Below are 16815 nucleotides of genomic sequence, written 5' to 3'. Positions count from 1 at the left end.
CCACTGCCAAGTTGAAAAGCAGTGCATGCCATTTAAATTCCAAACATGTGTAGCAAGCACTTTCACTTGGCTCTTTTAGTGGATTTTTCATCAGGTTTTATACCCCTGACCAAATTAGCATGATATTTAAACTCCTGTGCCTTGTTTAAGGTTCAGCATGGCCCTGTCATTTTTGATGCTAAAAATTACATTCAGGGTGAAGCCACTGTTACTGACCAAGACGCACCTTGAGTAGAGTGAGGGAGGGAGTGTCTGTCTGCAAATTACAGGCCCTCTCCTGGATCTCTAAGGACCTTATGTTGTATACGGATTTATTTTTGGTTTCTTTGAGAGGTGTGTGTGTGTGTGTGTGTGTGTGTGTGTGTGTGGCATTGGCTGTGCCACTGGCCTCTTGTTCCTTTCTCGTGCAATTAGAACTCGCCTGGAGGAATTGCGGATGTTTCTGGAAAATGAGACATGGGAGCTGTGTCCTGTGAAGTCCAACTTCAGCATTACACAACTCCACGTAAGTTTTGGAATTTTGGAGGGGGCAACTCAGTGACATGCCGCAGGATAAACTTTAAAACAACAGTCTGAAATACCCACATCAAGTTTGGCAATTACAGTACACACAGATGATAATCAGGACAGACCCTGCTCAGGGCCATGGAAAGGTACTGCTCTACACCCACCACACTGATAAGAGTCAGAGGCCAGAGCATGAAAACATTCTATGACATGTTTAATATATTAATGTTTTTTTCTATAAGTGAAATTCTACTGTTTTACAGTTGACATCCCAGTCCCTAGTATGTTATCAGTCCCATTGTTCAGTGGTGAATAAGTTGTACCCATGGCCTAAGGTATTAAGACAAGAAAAATCTGCAGTAGATGAACTAGATTTTTAGCTTTCCTTTTTCTTCTTTTCAAATGGCTCCTTCTGCACTTTAAGCCTCAATATTTGACGTGTTAATAAATGTTGCTAGGCTTTTTTAAAAATGCTAATTTATCTTCGATTTTAAGGTAAGCTTTCGTAAGATAATGTCAGCATGAAAGTAGTTAATTAGTACAAGCATTAGAAGATTCAGATTTGCTAACATAACACATATTTGTTTTAACTGGTCTTTTCTGAAACTTGGCATTTCCGCAGTATACCAAGGTCAGATCACTGGCACTTAGTGGAACCTTTTAAATCGACTGTGTTGCTTTCAGAGTTTTAGCTTCCTTTTTTAGGTATTTTGTTATTGATGACATTGGTTGTTACAGTCCACCACAGCTTTCTGTTGTTTCCTAACCCTAGGGGCCAACCTCCTGGTTGGTTTAAACATGAGCCATTCATCCTCCAGCAGTTGCAGGGATGTCACTTTTTAAATAAATTATTTGTTTTCAAATAATATGCCTTACCATACATGCATCAACACTCAGAGGAGTAAAAAATTCACTCAGCAGGATCTTCTAAATAAATCTCCAAACATTTCTTTTGATTAGCTTATGCAAAAGTCAGGATTTCCTGTGTTACACTATTTCAATGGCTGAGGTTTTTGTTTTGATTTTTGCTCAGAAGACTCTAGGAGGTGATGGGGATAGGGCAGTCTCATCACTGATAAGAAGGTATAATTGCTTGAGCTCATTAATGAGCTTCATTAACATGACTACATCTTGTCAGTGAGTGGTATGATATGCAAATTAGTTTATGCAGTTTAGGGTCATTTAGGGCTATTTTTCCAGAGCTTTGAACCCCTAACCCTCTATGCTGGTTTAATTGCCACAGAGTTTCTGCATTGGATGTGCAGGAAGGTTTATAATCTCTCTTCTATTTATCACTTTCTGTGTTTCGAACACCAATTACACATAGTCATTACTTAGTAATGGCATGACTTTTTCATGCTTACTGTATAATGTTAATGCTAAAGCCTAGGCATGAAAGAGACATGGTGCCATGCCTCTAAAGCAGTTTGCTCTTGTCAAGGGCAGAAGTATGAGCTGAAGGTAAGATATGAACATGTGGCCCTCGGACACAATAGTGGAATCTAAATACCATTGTGAAGCTACAGGCCCTTCCACATGGATTACATTTATTTAAAATCTTAAACAGATGTTTAAAGTTTTAAATAAACACAAATAACATTGTTGGGGGTGGTCCAAGTATTTCAACCTAACATCTTAGCTTTATTTAACTCTTGCGGCTATAAAATATATAATCCCTCTACCCTGAACCCTTCACTGATACCTCTTTAGATTTTCCTATTTCCGTAAATAGCTTTCCTTCATTGTTTATAGTTGTTGATTTTGAAGGTATAAGTCAACATTTCTTGGGATTTGAAGTAGTCTGACTTGTGGACTACTGAGTTATTACCCTCTGCCCTTCGAATAAAAGTGCTTATAGCACTGTGTGCCTTTTAGCTGATAGTTTTGCTGGGTGAGATGCTAGTGTTTGGCAATGTTTGGTAGTGTTTTATTGTCATTGGCAGGAGTTTGGCTTCATGGGCCAGTGTCGCTCCCCGTCAGTATCTCCCAGCAGACACCCAGCCACCAGTGACCCTGTGCAGCTCTCCCTCTTTGAGCAGTATCTCCATGGAGGAAACCCATTTGAGATGCAGATAGACAATAAAGAAGAGGACACCGAAGATGTGTTGGCCTCTAATGGGGTAGGCATATTACTCATTTATTATATACTTATTACAGAGTTATTTCAATTTCATTACATCTTACACTTATGACAAATTAATATGAAATATTAAGAGTTAATAACTCAGTGATGAGACAATGAGCATCTCAATATGGGGTTTATATGGTTAAGATGATTAAATCTAGTACTGTTTATGTGCTAAATTGTGTTATTCTCACAAGTGTAGCAGTTTCTAAGGCTGTGTTATATCAGGCCTGAGCAAAGTCTAGCTCCATTCAACCTATGTCTCTTCAGGCTTTAGTAACATTATTGGTCGCACATTGAGCTATTATGGAAATGAGAAAATAAATAGCTGTAATTAACCTGGACATAATTAATTTAGGGCTCCAAGTGGTTTATGGTCTCACTAAGTGCTGCACCTTGGGTGTATCAACTTTAGAGGTTTCGGCGGCTATGGAATTCATTCGCTGTTTTTGGTACTCAGATGTGCTTGATATTTCAGAAGAGAGAGATTTGGACAATGAAAGCAAATAGAGCATTTACTCAGTAGATAATGTAGTCCAGGAAAGAGGTGTTTTTACCGTGAGACATGCAGTGAGGCATTGCAAAAACTAGCCTTTTTAAATTATTCTAGATTTAAGAGAGGGCCTGGAGTTAATGTGATGTATAATTATGACATCAAAGTGCAATGACCATCCAGAAGGCTTTGGTAACAGCCTTCAGGGCTCCTTGCAGTGCTCAGTGTCAGCAGTTCTCATTACATTGCACTAGAATGAACCTGAGAGTTATTATTGTGTCAGTATCTGTGAAACACATCTTGAAGTCCTAAAGCTCCCTCGGTCTTGTAAACCTGTTTCATTTACAATCATCCTCTGCACTGCCTTAAAGTGTATTCAAATACTCCCTCAAAACTAACTTTCTCTTCCTTTTGGATTTATGGTTGTACCCCAGACCTTAACATTTGCTGGAATGTTTTAGGTAGGGGAACACTGAGCTGTGGTATATGAATATGGATATTGACAATGTGGGGGAAGGAACACATGTCTTAGGCAAAGCTTCTCTCTGTGGCCATGAGTGACCATGACACTTGGTAACCCCACCTGTCCCTCGCCTGTGACTGTGACCCTGTCTTGCCAGTATGAGTCAGATGAATTGGAAAAGAGTGTGTACCAGGACTATGACAGCGATAGTGATGTGGCAGAGGAGCTGAAACAAGACTATGTGGATGAGCAGACTGGAGACGCCCCCACCAAGAGGTCAGTAATGCCGCTGTGCCTCAGTGCAGCATCATTAAATCAGGACTCAACTTTTCTTGCAAAGCAATCACCTGAAGGGTTTAAAGAAGACAACCTGAGACATGTGCCTTCATTTAACTTCCAGCTTATGGACATAGGAAACATCAGTTTGGTGGAAAGGCTTAGACTCAATATCCAGTTATAACCAAGCAGCTGATAATTAGCATAGTCTTCATAGATCCTGCAATTAGCAATCACCACAATGCCTCCCTGTTTTCTTATTGACTTTCAACAATGATAGGAAGTAATTACATCATCTAATTTATGACTCCACAATCTAACCTCTCTCATGCTGCCAAGGCAATTGAATCTCACACTATGTGCAGTGAGCAAATAGGCGATCATTGGCCTCTTTTCAGAGGAAAAAAGATTAATTTTTCTTGGAAGAATGTCTTTTAAACCCACGTTGCTACCTTTTGCAACCAGTATGAGCCTTGTCTACATTAAATGGTTAAACAAAACATTATTAGAGATTATTTAAATGACTGTCTTTGAGAAATTATTTGTGTTTTTATAGCAGTTAGATTAGGTTCCTTATTGTTTATACTCAGGAAATTAATTTTGTACTCTGCACATTGTAAGTGTGGGTTGTTCCTAACATTGAGTTCGATATGTTATACACATATAACCAGTTTAGAGAATACCCAGGGTCTTGAATTATGAGTACCCTTCATTTTATGGTGTTGCGAATGAGGAGACCTAATTTTGTAATTGTAACCAAGATCAATTTGTTCTTGTTCCCATCAGCCAGCATAGTAAACACTGAAAATGTATCTCAGATACTTTAAACTCTCCTGCATCTCAGCCCCACTACCCTTAATGAGAGTAGGTTTGAGTAAAGCAATGTGAGTTACCAATGACCAGTTCTTATTTCTTTGACATGTTCATTTTAGATGATAATTTGCAATTATTTTGGAAAAAATTCAATGTTGAAATTCAAGCATAGTTTTGTCATTACTGTTCTTTTACTACATAATAAAATTTAGGTTTATTGTCCTTATTGTTTTTAGTCACTCTCTTTCGCCTCTTTAGCCTCTTCTCCATTTATGTTATTTAGGACCTTCATTGAAGACCTTGAAGTATAGACCTCTGATGAATGGTGTAGTTTTTTCTTGATTCTAATTATTTTAGAGTGCCATTTCAAGCCTGGTGCGATTATATACATTTTATAGATCAGGAGTATAATTAGAGGACTCATTAACTTATGAACACTGATGAATGTTTAATACACCCCCATTCATCTGCTAAATCCCCATTGCCATGAGCGATGCTTCTTCCTACACTAAATCAGTGTGCACCCTAATTGTTTGAGGCTGTCGGATGTCGAGGGATTAGGAAAACGCTTGCAGCTGTTTTCTGTTGCCCATAAAGGACGTATACAGGAAGTTTATCTTTTTTATGTTTTTTATCTGTAAAGTGCTCCATGGCTTAGACTGCTGTGTTCTGCATGACCTACTGCTCAGGGCTCCTTTATAAGTGAGTCTCTGAGGCAATAACTTGAGCTGACAGTATAGCAGCAGCTTAATCACATTCATTTCAGTGCTAGCAAGAGACGATAAAAGGAGTTACCACATGAAGTAGATAGTCTTGCTGAAATACTGTACTTCACGTGGATGGAGGTCCTTAAGAACACAGCAGGCCCGTGCAATTAGTGCTCACCTCCTAGTGCCACTCATTTTTCATTATTGGCAGTAGTTCAAAGAGAGCTTGGACACATTCTTAAGCAACAGAAGAAAATATATACCATCTATTTCTCATACTTCATTTGTAGGGCTCCATTACAGTAGCTGGAGAAACCTGCTATAGTCATAACGAACATAGCAGAAAAATAGAAATAAGTCATTCAAAGCAGTGTTTTAAAGAGAAGCTTTAAAAATCAATGCCAGTTGCTGTGAGATGGCAGCAACACATTCTTAGTTCACTTCAAATGAAGATGAGTCCAACTGTGACTCGATTTGCACTCTGGGCTTGTGTAGCTGATACACTGGGCTTTAGCAGTGCCTGCTGAACGGCAGGGCTTGTGTGCGTCCTGTCTTTAGTGTGTCCAAAGAGACGCTGCGCAGCAGAAAGAAGTCCGACTACAACCTGAATAAAGCCAACGCCCCCATCCTGACCAACACCACCCTCAACGTGATCCGCCTAGTCGGTGAGTAATTGACCTTTGACCTTACATCCTCTTAAACAGGACAGATCAGTGACGCAGGTGAACCTGTGCAGGAGACCTCTGTTTGCCCATCAATTACTAAGCTCAAGGCAAAGTGGTGCCCTTACTCATCTGCATACTGCCAGGGCTTCCAATCATTAGGGCTGGTTTGCATTTGACAGTTCCCCTCCCTCTAGTGTTATCTGGATATGCTGTAATTTGATGTTTTGGTTGACATGGCAGTTAAAATTCTATTAGCTTTTACTTCTTGAGCAGAAATTAAGGGACTAAAACATATGGTATTTTATTTATCTTTTTTTCTTTTCTTTTCAAAAATTTCATGAAGTCTGATTCACACTTTGTTCTTTGTCATTTTGCAAGCAAGAAATACAGAGAGAGGCTTTGAGAGTGAAGATTTCTTAACCTGTGTTTCAGGCTATAAGGTCACATTTGAGTTGAGAGGGCTTTTGTTTGTTTAGTTTGTAAGAACCTTTCCACTGATCCTTTGCAAATTACACAAAAGGGTTGTCTACCTTCTTAATCAGTATGTGGGACAGTACTGTACAAGTATGCTCCTGTTGTGTTGTTCATTACAGAATATATTTGAAATCACCTGTGCAATAATGGGTACAAAGAACTTTCCTCAGCATAAAAATTGAGTGAATATTGTTATCATCCATTTATTTAATCCTAATATTATTATCTTATATTTATTAAATTGTTTATTACTATTTTTCCTAAATTCAATTCCCTAGCCTCAGGGTGCTTATAAAAGAAATGTCCAAACAGTACCAATGCATTAGGCATATGACTGTATTATGATTGACTAGGGAGCATTTCTTGAATTCTTGAAAGGTACACTAGATTCAGTATTGATTGCTGTAGAAGCACATTTTTCATCTGATTCAGGCAGTTGAACATTTGCTGACGAGTCTGCCTGTCAAACAGAAGCCACATTTATTTTTTAATCTATAATTTAACACTGTGCTGGATTACACGAGTGTATTTGTTCTGCAGCAATTCATCTGACACGTTACTGATCACGGCTAGCGTCTTTCCCTAGGACTGTTTGCTTTATCACACTCATTTCAGAGTAATTGGATTTATAATTACACTTTCAGTGTACCATGTATTAACCCTGGCATTGACATGTGTGTCATGATCTTTTACAGGCAAGTACATACAGATGATGAACATTTTAAAACCCATCGCCTTCGATGTCATCCACTGTGTGTCACAACTTTTCGACTACTACCTGTATGCTGTCTACACCTTCTTTGGCCGGAATGACATGGTATAGCCATTGTGTCCCCTTAAGCCATCTTTTCCATTAAGTGATGTCATTCTTCATCTTTATCCTCAAGTCTTCTTTGCTTTCTGATGATGTAGCGAATGGCACTTTTATGTTCTTTCCCTGCCCTCTCCCCCTTGCCGTAGCCACATACAAGCACGTAACGGCATGTTTATGAAGCAGTCACACCAGGCTCCCATTCCCTAGCCCTACTCTTGGGCCCTGTGGGTATAGTCTGCTCCATAATTACCTCTATTATTATCTGCGCAAACTGAAAGTGTCTGACATGCTGGGGGTGTGTGCCATTATTCTGAACAATGTAGTGGGGTTGGACTTCAATGGCTCAATATTTCTTTTGCTCTTTAGGAGAATATCCAGTTCTTTCTCCCAAAGTGTTCATTCCCATTCTGGTCTTCCCAGGACAGTGGGACATTCCTGAACATTTTCTTTAAACATAAGGTGCAGATTAAAAGCTTTTGGCCTGCAGTATGTCTTCAAGAATCTCTCTCTCTCTCTCTCTCTCTCTCTCTCTCTCTCTCTCTCTCTCTCTCTCGAAGCTTCTCTAGTCCTGTCTGCACTAAGGGTGTAGGAGCAAAACAGGAATCTGGGTTGTTGTTTATATGCTACCAGCAATAGCAATCAATAGTGATAAGCCCATGTGCCCTGATAGAGATGGAGCATTAAATTAGTGGACACTATCTGTCTGACCTTTCTCTCCCTCTCTCTGATGCTCACTCCCTTTCTCTCCCCCCAATACTCCTCTCCCCTCCTGTTCCCTCTGTCACATGTTTGAGTTATATTAGCTAAAGAGAACTATTCCAGTCAATCTCATTTAAACAGTGAGGCTGCACTGTAAATACTGGTAGTTTTGTGAATATTTACCAAGCACCTACAATCGATTTGCACATGTGCTGTCCCCTTGACCTATGACTCCCTCATAAAGCCTTCGACAACCAGGAATCAAGTCTTATTTCTTTGAATAATGAGCTACATTAATATTCTTAAGGGGGAATGTAGGAGTATTCACCTCCACATCAGTCTTAACATTGAAGATTGTGAGTTTAAAGTTAAGAACCTTTGAGGCTATGAGTGGAAAGAATGGGAGGAGAGTAAAATGTGGAGATACTCAGACACCCTTGAAAAAATTAATCATCTCCAGGGTGATGAAGAGGCGCAGAGCTGGGGAAAGTGCCAGGCTGAGTGTAGCATTGCTAGCATTGTGGCTGTCTTGGTAACTAATGGCTCTGTTTGGGAAGTTAATTTGAACATTAGCAAAAAAAAACAACTTCTGAGTGCCTGATAGCCATTCATCTGTGTTAGCTTATAGAGAGTGCTTTCATCGGCTTGCTGCAGCAATGCGCTTGCTTAGCAGTGTGTACAAATTCCTGCAAAGGCTTTATTTTGGTCAGAAGTCTTAAAATTTGTTTTCCATTGGGCCTCTCACCAAACACCTCATTGGCTTTTTTTCATTTGGTTTAACCTTGCTTTTGGATCATTTTATTCTACTTCTGTTTTTGGTTTTGTTTTTTCCCCCACCCTCCCCATATTTTCCCTTAAGCATGACTCATGTCCATCCACTCCCAACCCGGGCAGCCAGCCAGGCGCCTCCAAACACGCACCCTGGGTAAGACTGCAGTGTGGCTCTCATGCAGGTGGCTTTGTTAAGTCATACACCTAATGTAGTGTGGCTGTATGTAGTATTTAGCTAGTTGCTTTTCTGGGCTATGTATAATGAAAAAAAAAACTGCAAAGTAATGCATGTGTTAGAGATTATAACAGTAATGTGTTCAAATGGAAAATCACCACAACCAAAAAGAAAATATATTTGATTGCTCAAAGATTGCAAATTACTGCCATAATAATGCTGTTGAAGCCTTATTTCTTGTCTGAGTCTTGTGCAGATGATCTCTCTGATGGAATAAACCTTTGAATAATCTCTCTATGCAATATTTAAAAAGTTAACAGTCAATAAAATGAGGCTCAGGGTGGATTTATGTCCAATTTTGTCTGTCCTCTTCAGATTGTTAATGCATTTGAAGAATTGAAGGAAACATCTGTAGTTTTCCTAAAAACACCTGCCTATGAAAATATTTCTATTTGGCAGGCAAAAGTCAATAAATTCACTTTTTCTTGTTTTCTCTGTGTTTTGTCCTGTGGATATATCTGTTTGAGTAGAACAACACATCGGTTGTAGTTTATGAACGTGGTTTGCATTGCCTCCATAAATTTAGATCCCCCCACATTACCACCATGTTCCCATTATAAATGTCACTTTGCTGTGAAATGGACCTGATGTTTGTGATTGTTCTGTGGTCAGTGTCAGTTTGCTAGGACATAGCTCACTGATCATAGCTCGCTGCAGCTGAAATGCCTAGCCACAGCCATCGTGCAAGCTATGTGCTTCACCCATATTATTATGCGTGTGCATGCCTACGTGCATTGAGAGTGCGTTGTGTGGTGGGAAGCAAACGTGACCTTCCTGTGTGTGTGTTAGAGTGGTCAGTGGGGAGTATCTTGTTCATTGTGTGTGTGCTCTGTCCCTTTCCTGCAGTATGAATCTTCAGGGCTGGGCCTGATTAGCAGTAGACTGAGGACCACACTCAACCGCATCCAAGAGAGCCTCATAGACGTGGTAGGAAGTCCTCTTCCCCCTAACATCTCTTTCTCCTTTTATGCCTTCTCTCTTTGGCCTGCTTCTCCACATGTTTGTGCCAGTAAACTGTCTATTGTGATCCATTTTCTGTGCCTCACTTTTTTTATTCAGTCTCCCTTTCTCTCTCCTGTGCCCCTCCCACTCCCCTACCTTTTTTACCCCTGCCCTCTCCCTCACTATCTCTTATATAACTGTGATTGTGAAACTGTATCCAAATGGTAGTGTGCATTAAGCCTGGTCCCCACAGTCCATCATCATGTTCTATCATCTCATGGCCCCTGCCCCTCTCAGTTAGCAACCCCAGGTGTGTTAATCACCCCTCCCCCCTCCCCACCAAGCACACTTAAATGACCCTGCTCTTCCATGGTTTATGCGTTTACCCCCATTAGGGCCCTCCAGGGCTGATGACCTACTACCCTTAATGCCCTGCACCACACTTTATCTTCAAGCCTGCTCAAATAGGTGGTCATTAGTATATAGGTCCTCCACCTTGAGCCTCACCTTCCATGTGCTCCTCACACTGAACAGCACTGTGGTTTGTTGGAGGCAGCACTGTGAATTGAGGTGCTTGTGCTCTAGGGCAGGTTCTCCTGCTTTGATAAGCCTTAGAGATCAAGATCTGAGGGAGAAAAGTGAGGAAAGAAAACGCCACGTCTCATGGCCTTCCCATTGGATGGCATCATGCCCTGCCTCAACGTGACCTCGCAGGGAGCCCCGAGGTCACTTCTGAACTGGGCATGAAGGGCTGAAAACAGACAGGATGTTTGTCTCTGTTGCTGGGAACAAAAGCAAGAATTCAAACAATTTCAACCAATGAATAGGCAATGATGGGGCATTTGATCTGTAATCGCATGGTTGCTGGTTCAAGCCCCACCACTGCCAAGTTGCCACTGTTGGGCCCCTGAGCAAGACCCACAATTGCTGAAGTTACTCAGTCATAATTGTAAGGTAAATGTAAATGATCTGTGACTAAGCCAGGAACTTAGCAGGCAGTCTAGTCGTATTTAATTTTTTTTCCCTTGCCAATAGAAGTATTGAGTGATGGAATGATTCAGTTAGTTTTCCTGTGCAAGTTATAGCAACAGGTACAAATGAATTCAGAGTCTCTTCCAGGCAGCAAAATGTACGGGGTATTTGTCATTGGATAATGTGAGAGAGACTTTCTGCGCTGACCTTAAGAAACTAACAAACTAACAGCTGACTCACTGCTGAAACCTCCCCAACTTTGTGGAGCACAAATCTTTTCACTGGTGTTGAGACATTCGACGCACCCAGAGATGATAGCTTTGGTGTTCCAAGCACATTTGTTTAGGAATAAATATTAGGAGTTCAATAAGAATGGTTTCTCCAATTTAGGGTAATAAGATGTTAAAATTCATCTTGTGACAAATATGTAGCAGACAAACAGGCTACTTCAACTTCAACTTTCCATTGCCCAGAAACAGTGCGTGGAACAATTCCATTTTTCCCACTTGCAGCTAACAAGCAAGTCATGAAACCTGCAAATGTTTGTAGCTGCATTGTTTTCACTTCTGGAAATATTATAAACTATTATTTTGGGTTACTATTATTTTATGTCTCAGGACATCAGTGCATAATGGCACGCCATAGATGATATTTGGAAAATCAGGCTGCTGGGACATCAAATTAATATCTTACTTGTCTCCCACTGTGATGCAGTAGTTCTCTTTATCTTGAGCATCCCTTGTGTCAGTTTGTGGTGGTGATATTTAAAAGAGAAGAAAATGGTCAGAGGGTAGTTTTAGTTTTTGGAGGTGATAGCTGGTCAGTTTGTCACAGTCCTTGATTTTTAAACAAGACATGGTCCTGCCATGTAATCAGCCCTCCTTTCTGGAATAGGGTAGATTGTTTTTAATGATATGCACTTTTTCTTTTCACATTAATCAGTAGCATGATAAGTTGGGATACCCTACCCCTCTTCAGTCAGCATGGCAGCATAGGGCTTGCCTTCAATTTATTTTAAATGAAGTCATGGAGTCATCTGGGTAACCACTTAACAATATGTAGAAAGGACAACTATATTCTGATGCTGCATGATATATGAACACCTCTATGATTCATGTAGTGTGCAAGTTGATTTTATTTCCCCCTGGTCAGCCAACAGGGGGCAGTGGCAGGATACATACTTGCAGCTCAACAGCTACACCTCCCCCTTTGGGAAGCTGCCTCCTTTAAGAGCACATTAATCCCATCAAGGCTGACTCTGCTGCAGAGCTACAGGACCACATGGTGCGAGCTGTGGTATCACCTGCAATGGCCATCAGGGCCTGGCATTAAGATAAGTGCAGGAGGATGCAAGCGGAGCCATGTTCCCTGCATGCAGGTGGAGATGGCTATTCCCCACATGAGCCCTCAGCCACAGTGGCCTAGCTGTAATGATCTCACTTTGTGGCCGAGAGCCAATGGCTGAATTAAAAGCTCTTTAAAGCACTGTCGCCTCTGCGGCTGCACAGCACAGGGCCTCTTGCTCTTTATTCCATGGCATGGGCAGCTTTTTTGGCTTCGGAGGTGGGGGGTTCTGGATGTGAAGCTTTTAGTCTCCTCTCCCTCCTCCCCCAAGCTATTTTTTTGTTTGACTCAATAAATCATTCATCGCCTAAGATAAACTCTGCGTCTGGAAAGTTTGCCTCAATTCCAATCAGTGTGCTCATTGGGACCGCATGCTTATTTTACCTTATGCAGATCACTTTGACTTTCTGAATAACAAAAGTAAAATGTAGGTCGGTGTGTGAGAGGTAGACTATGCACATGAGTGTGTATGTTGTTTTTCTGTAAGCTGGAGAATATCACTTTCAGAACAAAAAGACATCAGCACAAACTCGGCAGTAGCTTGTGTTTCAGGGACGTTTCTGGCTTTGACGTTTCAGGGAATTGTTAATTTTTCTAATGGGTTCCTTATTTTTAAGATGGATTTCATGCATGCTTTTACACACACAAGCACATAAGTGGGATGTCTCATTTGTAAACAGATGAGCGAGTTAATTGCTTTCTGTGTTGCATAAATGAAGAGGGCTACTGTGTGCATGGGCTAGTCATTTGGGTTCTTGCTTGTTTTTCTACTTCAAAGGAGAAGTAAGAATGGTCAGGCTGGGAGCTTTGTGGATGGTAATGGATCACTACCCCTGTGGGCTTGCTGTCCCTCAGAGCCTAGGCTCATCTGTGTTGCCGGTTTGACCACATGACACTGCCAGTTTAGGTCATGCTCTTCTCTCTGACTAGTCAGGCCCTCACCTGTCATAGCCTTCTGGTGAGGAAATGCTAACGTGTGTGGGCATGTGTGCATATGTGCACATGCTGGGCATGTCATACCCATACCTGGTAGCAAGCTCCCCTGGGCTAGCTGCTGGGCATTGATTATCTCTTTGTAGTGATGCAATCCAACTTTCCAACCTGCTACGCCCTGAATCGCTGTGTAAACACACTGTGCTTGTGGTTTAAAGAGTCAGACTGATGGAGTATGCATATGGAAGTGTGAATGTGTGCACAAGTTGACAAATAAGTGCTGCGTTTGTATTTAAGTGCTGATCTCTGCTATTTCTGCATTGTTGACCATGTTGGATAGCCAAATATGAAGATTGAGGTAGGACTGTGCAAAATGTCATATCCCGATATATGTAATTTCATATCCAGATTACTATGCATATCACAATATAGCACATTTTCTGTAAATGCAATAGTTTATGTAGGCCACACTGAAAGACCTATTTCTTATTACATTATACCGTGGTGTGACGTCACAACCGCGTGTTGATGGTTTTGAAACTGGTATATATTTGGCTCGTAGTGATAAAGTTGATTATTATCTTTAATTTTAAATGAACTTTTGTAAACATATTGAATGACATAAGGAGGCAAGCGACTTGCATGTAAAAAGCTTAAAAACACATACACACACACATACATACATATACATACATACATACATACATACATATACATACATACATACATATATATATATATATATATATATATATATATATAAAATATGCATGCATATAATGGTTAAATATAAAATCATTCATAGTAATATTTATATGTAATATGATGCATTTTACCATGTGGAGTTCAGAAAGTGTAATGCTCCTTTAAAGATCTGGTAAGGGATGTGGTGACTCAAAGCTTTCTTTGTCTCTTCAACTCCCTCCGCATCTTGGCGGTTAATCTTAAACATCTGCATGGGCTATGTGTGTTGCCACGCTGTGCCTTCCTAATCCCAAACACTGTGGAGCTCAGATTGAGATGTCTCGGACCCTTCCTTCTTCCATAAGCAAAGAGGTTCATGTCTCTTTTCTTGCAGCTTTGTGTTTAAGGCTCCACAGCCCACAGGTGTTCCCTCTGTGCACTGCGTTTGATGCTGTCTTCATTCCTGGTCTGCTCTGCTGACGCAGCTATGTGGAATCATGGACACGGGCGTTGGTGCTGCCACTGCACTGTCTGCAGAAGATCAATGTCTTTGCATGTAAAATTGAGCTTTCGGTTTATGCACACCGTTGTTCAAAAAAAGTAGTCCTCTATATGGTCAAGCCCTGAATAACTGCAGTGCGTGAGGAATCAGCATGTGGAATGTGTGTGTAATCTCTTTGATTGACTTACGACTGACAGAAGAGTGCCAACTGTGGCTCCATTCGATTGGAATGTGCTGATTTAAATCTTCTGCTGCTATTCTTTTTACAATCTCAATAAAGCACCTTCCATTATTTGCTCTAGGGCCACTGATTTAATTTCCTCGCTCCTCATTGAAGTTAGAGAGAAGGCCTGATCCGAGGAAACCCATCCCAGGGCCATACTTATTAAATTGAAAACTAGGGGACTCTAACACCAGGATAAACAAATTTGTAGACCAAGATGACATCAAGGATGAAAATAAAGCGCTAATTCCATTTGGACTTCATCTAATGAGTAACAAATTTAAAATATAAGGAGAAGATGATAAAGCAAAAAGAAGGATTCATTTGATAGTAATTGCCTACTGATTCACTTGCCCACTGACTTGAATATATCCCCACAGAGCAAAAAAATAAATAAAAATAGGCTGTGATTACAATTAGAGGGTCCTTGCATTAAAAATGTCCATGTTGGGAAGGTGAGAGTTCCTGTGTGTCAGCTTGCTGTTTGGAAAGCTTCCCATCCTTACATGGATATTTCAGTGTAATCTGGTTGTTTTCTGTATATGATGAGAGCATATATATAATGAATGCAGCTGCGTCTTGAGGCTCCTCGGGTGTAGGCGTACAGGCATGAACTGTTCTCCCGCTTTATGACGGATTGTCTGAGATCCTGGCAGAGGAATTCAGTGTGACCTCCAGCTCTGAGTCCACAACAAACCGGCTACTGCTCTGAGATGAAAGCCAACAGTAACACTCATATTTCAGCAGGGTGGGCCTGCAATATCTGCCAAATGAGTCCTGCACTGCAGATGCTGAGATTTTGCAGATGACAGTGTGATGGGGTTAGGCCTTGAAGCCAGGCGAATCACAGAGCGATTTTCACATTTCCTGGATACCACCACAGTTGAATATCCAACTTTCGAAGGTTAGGTATGCTGTGGAAGACTTGGAGCTTACTGAATATGCAGTATTATTAAAAACCAACGGCATCCAGTGCCATTGTCCTAGAAACCCGATATTTCTTTTAATTTCATGCTAAGTTTCTGTTAATGCCACATTAGTTTGGTATCTTGGAGAAGAAAAGAGGGAAGCAAAAGATGTACTTTAATTAAGATATCATTTTAGGGGAAATGAAAATGACCTAAGCCCTGAAATGGTTCACTCCCAATTTTTTTAAGGTAGAATAATAATCAACAATAATAACTGCTTTTATCTTTGCAAAAACATAAGATGGTAATTTTGGAAGTGTTCATCTAAAAAAATCACAGTCTGTATCAGCTTTGCGTCTTACTGCTGTTTAATTTGAGAGAACAAGGTTCATTTCCACTTGTTAAGGGTCAGCAAAACCTTAATCCAAGGCAGTTCATAACCCTGGATCCCAGTACCTTGAAACAGTGTAGCAGTGCATGAGTCTTTCTTGCCTCTCTCATGTCTAAAAATAATGAATTATTTGAGGATATCAACTAATCTTCTTGATCAAATCAAACCTTCATTCTGTTTTTTCCCCCCAGTAGTTAAAACAAGCATAATCTGTTGCTTATGCATTGATAATCATGTGATGACTTTGCTGCTACGGTTCTTGTGACTCCTGATTTTTTTTTATTTTTTTATTTTTTTTTTCCCACCCCGATAAGGACCCTGGGTTCACCACACAGGAGTACAGACCAAAAGTTGTCTTCTTGACTCACCACTTGCCACCTGTTTTTAGCAAGTTCTGGGTAGGCAGACACATGTCAGCTATCCTGTCTTCCTACTAAGATAAAGAGAAGAGACAGCTGGACTTGACATTCAGAAACCACAGCCTGAGGTTTTATGTGAAAGTGCCCCGTGCTGTGGGTGTATGACCTGTGGCAACAAAGTAAATGGAGTGGGTGGAGGGGATTAAGTGGACTTTTACATGTGTGCTTTATTATAGACTGTTACACATATGGAGGAGGGGTTTATTATGCACTGTTACACATGTGGATGTGTACTTTTCCACACTGGTTGGGAGAGAGGATGAGAGAAAATCTCCAAATGTTCTTGTTGGACTCCATATATTAACTTGTAGCATGTCACTAAGGTTCTCAGCTTCCTCATTAAGAAACACACACTGGTTTGTGGACATTCCCTAAACTGCCATTTTGCCTTGGTACTACTTTTCAAATATCATTATCACAATAATGTGTAGCAAATTAAAGGACTTCTTCTGAAA

General features: G+C 40.6%; 1 protein-coding gene across 3 annotated transcripts in view; it reads left to right on the top strand.

Moving 5' to 3' along the window:
• Positions 1-16815, top strand: part of vps50 (VPS50 EARP/GARPII complex subunit) — an 84992-nt gene that overhangs the window by 42650 nt on the left and 25527 nt on the right. For 2 of the 3 annotated variants that reach the window (XM_027012052.2, XM_027012054.2), the window contains 7 exons: positions 415-505; positions 2451-2627; positions 3746-3864; positions 5943-6049; positions 7219-7340; positions 8896-8961; positions 9889-9969. In XM_027012052.2, the coding sequence (XP_026867853.1) occupies positions 415-505; positions 2451-2627; positions 3746-3864; positions 5943-6049; positions 7219-7340; positions 8896-8961; positions 9889-9969 (763 nt within the window). The remainder of the gene's footprint in view (positions 1-414; positions 506-2450; positions 2628-3745; positions 3865-5942; positions 6050-7218; positions 7341-8895; positions 8962-9888; positions 9970-16815) is intronic. The other variant, XM_027012053.2, reaches the window with a different exon arrangement.

Source organism: Electrophorus electricus, chromosome 8 (genome assembly GCF_013358815.1).
Source record: "Electrophorus electricus isolate fEleEle1 chromosome 8, fEleEle1.pri, whole genome shotgun sequence".
NCBI lineage: Eukaryota > Metazoa > Chordata > Actinopteri > Gymnotiformes > Gymnotidae > Electrophorus > Electrophorus electricus.
The sequence above is the reverse complement of the archived record's forward strand: the minus strand, read 5'-3'. Positions and strand labels throughout refer to the sequence as shown.